The following is a 5,980-nucleotide window of genomic DNA, read 5'->3' on the forward strand; positions in this document are numbered from 1 at the left end:
CTGAGTATTGTAGAAGGACAACAATTTTCTCACAGGCTCGGTTACGTAAAGCTTCTATTATAGCCCCTGGGCGTTTGTCGCTATTCGTTCTTTTCTTTTCGCTCTTTAAATGTTCCAAACGGTCGTGACTTTTTGACGCTTCATCGGTAAATTGAGGGCGCGCCACAGTTCCAGCCCAGGTAACGGTAATGTGGTGTAAACTGGTCGTGTTGTTGTTGTTTTGTTTCTTTTCAATTCTCCTTCGTCATTGCGGTCAAGGTCACTCCCCTGGTTTTCATACCGCGCCCACAAGTTCATGGCTGTATTTGGAAACGAAAGGAATAGAAATGGGTGGGGGATTGAAAAGAAAGAGGTACTTCTGTATTTTGGGAAGTGGTAAATTGCGGAAAAACTCCACTGGTTGCCCGGTTCTTATGTTTCATAGCTTCTGGCTAGCTATGAATATAAGGGGCAACTAAAGGAAAATGATACGAAGTATTGTGTACTGAGCACGATGGTCAACTCTCCGAGAATGATTCACCGCTAACTCATGTGATTGTGACCACAATATGACAGAAATTGTATTTACCGCCACCGTCTATCCCCATTACGTTAGCCTTAGGCCTTAAAGAACCCAACACACACATCGAGAAGAGTAGGGGTGACCCAGTGTGCTTGGGCGAGCCGTAGCGAAGCCGCATTGCACAATCAGATATCGAAAAAATGTTACGCTTTGATTTTTACCCTCCCCCCACGTAGCAATTAATAGCGAACCGTCCCTACAAATACTAGTAATGCCACCGTGTATTTGTCTGTATAAACGTTACTGTAGCAATAGCGAACCGTCCCTACAGACACTTCTGCACCCCCAAGTAGCAATAGCGGACCGTCCCTAAAAAAATACAGTAACGTTTATACAGACAAATACACGGTGGCATTTACGAGTCCTCTGACGCGTTTGTCTAACCTTTAACCCCTACTGATACTCATCACACGCGGCTCTGAAGAGGTGGAGCGGGATCATACGATTACCGTAAATCTTGTCATTATTCGCGCCTCAGTAAATCAGACCTTCTGTATTTATAACACAGTGTTTAATCATGATATACAGTAGTCAAAATAGAGAATAAGGAATTGAAATAGACTACTGCTAGTGTTTACAATATATTCTAACACTAGAGTGTATTCAATGTAACGACGTGTCAATTTTACATTCTACGGTAGACGGATCATCACGTTTTCTTTATGTCTTCTAGTAGACGCCGGCGAAACACTCCTTGGTTCTGCATAACCGGTGTGGGCGTGAGCTGCAGGCGGTGACTAGACGGTTTTTTCCCACACCCAGTCCTCACATGACCGGCACGAGAGCACCTCGGCCTTCTTTTCCTTATTGCGAACCTCCCAGACCGGTTCCTGTAGTATCCTGATCCAGTTGTCTGAAACTGGCGTTTGAACGACGACCTTGGGTCGCCGCAGAGTGTAAGGCGTTCTAATCACCTAGTTGAGGCTAAGCGGAGGTGTAACTGTATTGGAGTACTGAACGAGGCTCGGGCGAGACAGTACGGAATCCCTCACAGATCTTATCCGTAACTCAGCGTACCTGCTCAGGTTTTAAGGACCTTGGATCACCGACGTTAAGCCTGATACTGGCATTTGAACGACGACCTCGGGTCACCGGAGAGTGTAAGGCGGTCACTAATCACCTAGGTGAGGCTAAACCGTAGTTTACTCGCGTGTGCGCCCCAGGCGGTACAATCGTATTGGAGTAACGAGGCTCGGACGAGACAGAACGGAACCCTTCACAGACCTCGTCCGTCACTCAGCGTACCTGCTCAAGTTTTCAAGGGCCTTGGATCATCGACGATAAGCACGTACGTGGGAGTAGACGACGCCGGTAGTGCAACAACAGATCTTGGGTCTAGCAAAAACGGACTATAAAGCAGCTCAGTGACTCTCCGCAACACAAACGTATCCGGAAGGATTTTCCCACGTCCTCAACAATGGAGAGTGCCCAGCTACCCCCCTATGCCGGCCTGTACCCGTACATGCTGCGGTTCGAACGAGACTTCGACTACCAGAGGGCAATGGCCTGGATGGACGCGAACTGGACACAGTGTGTCAACTGGTCAGTGTTCTACCTACTTATGATTGTGTTGGGGCAGCGATGGATGCAAAACAGGACAAAATACGCACTGAGAGGGCCTCTGATCTGTTGGAATCTCCTTCTGGGGCTGTTCAGCGTCCTGGGAACGGTACGGTTCGTCCCGCCACTGCTATCCGACGTCAGGCAACACGGATTCGAGTGGACGCTCTGCAGCGCCACCTGGTACAGAGACCCGGTACTGCACCTGTGGGGGAGCGCGTTCGCCTTCAGCAAAGTCTTGGAGTTCGGAGACACGGTGTTCATCATCTTGAGGAAGCAGAAACTGATCTTCTTGCACTGGTACCATCACGTGACCGTCCTGTTCTACGTCTGGCTGTCGTACAAGGAGCAGCTGGCGGGAGGAAGATGGTTCATAGCGCTCAACTACGGCGTGCATGCGGTAAGGGGTGCTTTACTCATTCATAGTCATACATACATACATACACACACACACACACACACACACACACACACACACACGCACACACACACACACACTCACTTATAGACACACGTACACACACACACACACAAACACGGCGCTCAACTACGGCGTGCATGCGGCAAGGAGTGCTTCACTCACTTATAGACACACATACACACACACGTACACACACACACACAAACACGGCGCTCAACTACGGCGTACATGCGGTAAGGGGTACTTCACTCACTCATAGTCATACATACACACACACATACACACACGCACTCACTCACACACACACAAATGTACACACACTCACACACACACGGCGTGCATGCGGTAAGGGGTACTTCACTCACACATACACGCACGCACACACACACACACACGCACATGTACACGCAAGGATAACACACACGCACAAACACACACACACACGCTCACACACAGACACACACACACTCACGCACACACACACATTAATTCACCCATTCCTTGACTTCCTTTCATCCATCCATTCATCAATCCATGTACATCCACTTATTCATCCACTCACTCACTCACTCACTCACTCACTCACTCACTCACTCACTCACTCACTCACTCACTCACTCACTCACTCACTCACTCACTCACTCACTCACTCACTCACTCACTCACTCACTCACTTACTTACTTACTTACTTACTTACTTACTTACTTACTCTCATTCATTCAAACCTCTTACTTAACCTAGCGAGTATGGGGGCGAGTGTGAAGCAAGAAGCATAGCGTCTTTATGAATATTGATTATAGTTTTAGAGAATTGTGACTTTTTATAAGGATGTTCGGGCCCTGTCACACTTGTGCGTATATTCAAGTAAGCGTGAGTTGCGCAAAAACATTTTTTGGGTTTCAGAAAGGTCTACGGGCAAAAGTTGTCTTCTACTTTGACCCATCGTTGTGCAGCCTGGAGATCGAAAAATCACTTATTCGGCTGCCAACTTAACCTAAGCCAAAAACATATTAATACGCAACTCATGCGGACATGTGTATACGCACAAGTGTGACCGGGGCTTTAAATCCCTCCAATTCTAAAAGACGAAATCATGTGTTGTTTTTTTTCGTCTTTATTTTTTTTGTAGAGAAGTTTGACTTTCTAAAGCGTTTTTTAAAAGAGTAAAAGACAAAATCATGTTTTTTCTCGCGTTTCTTTTCCAGACGATGTACATGTACTACGCAGCCCGTGCGGCCGGCATCCACGTCCCGAGGAAGGTTGCCATGGTGATTACGTCATCGCAGACCCTGCAGATGGTGATTGGCTGCGTCATCAACTACGTCAGCTACAAGCTTCTGTTCGTGGACAAAGTGCCCGGATGTAGCGCGAGCCTGACTAACATCGTGGTGTCCAGCGTCATGTACTTTACGTACCTGTTACTCTTCCTGCACTTCTTCTACGGGGCCTACGTCAAGAAATCCATACTGAGGAATAAACAGCAGTAGTATATAGGAGGCAGATATTTAACGCATTAAGCCCCCCTCTCACTGGACCCGCGGCCCGCTGGCAGCCTCGCTGCGTTCTAAACTGGATTTGTGTTACCCTTGGCTTTATGATGGGAATATCATTCAAAGCGTACAAGACAGCAAAACACACAAAGCTTAAAAAGATTCGTTTTTTGTCGATGAAATTCGTTGAGAGCTTTGTCAATTCAATCGACCGCAGCGACGCCGCCAGCGTGCCGCGGGTCCAGTGAGAGGGGGCTTTTAGGCTTACGTGTGTCCTTAGTTTCTACCAATCAGAATCATATTGTAGTTTTCATATCAATGTAGAGCAACGAATACTGTTCGCTTTGTTGGTGCCTGAACATGAATTTCACTGAATCTTAATTTCAAGCGATTGCGGTCTTTTGGATGTTCCTTTGTTCCCCAGCATTGGACGCCGAACAGTGGTTATAGAGCTAGCCTGGGTGCCATCCTCCGGAGTATTAAACCGCTGGCTCAGTGTTTTCACTTGCTAACCACGGTTAGCAAGCGAAACAATTGAGCCAGCGGCTACTATATACGGAGGATGGCGCCCAGGCTACATTTACGGCAGCAAAAGGAGGGCATTTTCTTGGGACAGTGTCGTAAAAAAAACATCATGATTATCATCATATCATATTTAATACTCTTGAGTTAAAAGAATTGAAGCATACACGAAGTTCAGCTTCCAGTATTCTCCATCATGCATCTTGTCAGTCAGCTCTTTTCCGCATTCAGACAAGGCTCAGACAAAATTCAGCTGAGGGAAAAGGGTTGTCTGTCACTGCATCGCTGTAAATCCCACGACAAATTTGAAACAAATTAAACCGTACGAAGATGACCGCGCTTTTATTTGAAAGTCTATTTGACTTTGTTCGAAAGTCTATTTGACTTTATTTGAAAGTCTATTTGACTTTATTTGAAAGTCTAGTTTCTTTTTGAATGAATAAATGAACTTGAATATTTCTAAATATCAGAAAATACTTGAGCTAACGATTCACTGAAATGCAAATAGGACCACCAACATGGAGACCAATGCACCGACGCCGCCGGGTGAATACGCGCTACAGCCTCAGCGTTGCCTTAGCCTTAATACTAGCCTAGTGGGAACGGAAGGCTTTGAACTAGGCTTAGGATAGTTAGGTCAACAAGGTGGTCCAATGGAAAATAATCTGACTTTTACCATAGAATAAACCGGATCACTGTTTGTACTGCGCATGCGTGAGGTCAAAGTTGAGGGCCATTGACTTGTAAGTAGTACTTGATACGTGTTCAGGTGTGCTGTGTGTGTATGTCTCAGGTGTCCTCAACTTTGACAAATTGTCCACAATGAATCACACTGCGCATGCGCAGTTCAAACCGTGAAACCGTGAATAGCTGAAGTAAAAGTTAATGAAAAACGACGGATAGTTAAGTAGGTCTCACGTACATGATGACTGTCAACTTTCTGCCGTAAAGTTTTAACATGTTACAAATGTTCATCAGACCTTAGAGACAAGTTTCTTTTTCAATCATGAGAACCAGTGTGAACATTTGCAAGCATCTTGTTAAGTGCTACGTACCCATTCATTCCCAGTCACTAATTCCAGCGCTCCCTTCTTCCCTGTTCAAATACCCCGCCTAAACACATGAATAAAGATTCAACAGCGGCAGTATAGATCACTATTTGTCTGTTTGTGTCGATTTTCTCTTTCGATTATGAGTCAGATTGAGAAACTATGGAACATATAAGTAGCCTCTCAAATTATTTACCTAGCAGTTCACTAGAGGAAACAAGCAGTGTTGTTAGCAAAATCCATGTTCCTAGTACATGAACTAGTGTAAAAAACGGGAACGTGAATATCTGTGATGATGATGATGTCAGCAACGTACAACGTCACCCCCTCCCCCATTTCCCGATGTCCCTTACCTCCTCCACTCGTGTGACGTTA

At 45.9% G+C, this 5,980-nt stretch overlaps 1 protein-coding gene across 1 annotated transcript; it reads left to right on the forward strand.

The window, feature by feature from the left end:
- The first annotated feature begins 1,497 nt into the window (after positions 1 to 1,497).
- Positions 1,498 to 5,706, forward strand: LOC136420390 (very long chain fatty acid elongase 6-like). The gene is made up of 2 exons (XM_066407276.1): positions 1,498 to 2,522; positions 3,750 to 5,706. The coding sequence occupies exons 1-2, from the start codon at positions 1,980 to 1,982 to the stop codon at positions 4,029 to 4,031; spliced, it is 825 nt and encodes a 274-aa protein (XP_066263373.1). The 5' UTR covers positions 1,498 to 1,979; the 3' UTR covers positions 4,032 to 5,706.
- Positions 5,707 to 5,980: the final 274 nt, after the last annotated feature.

This window comes from Branchiostoma lanceolatum, chromosome 15 (assembly GCF_035083965.1).
Source record: "Branchiostoma lanceolatum isolate klBraLanc5 chromosome 15, klBraLanc5.hap2, whole genome shotgun sequence".
Taxonomy (NCBI): domain Eukaryota; kingdom Metazoa; phylum Chordata; class Leptocardii; order Amphioxiformes; family Branchiostomatidae; genus Branchiostoma; species Branchiostoma lanceolatum.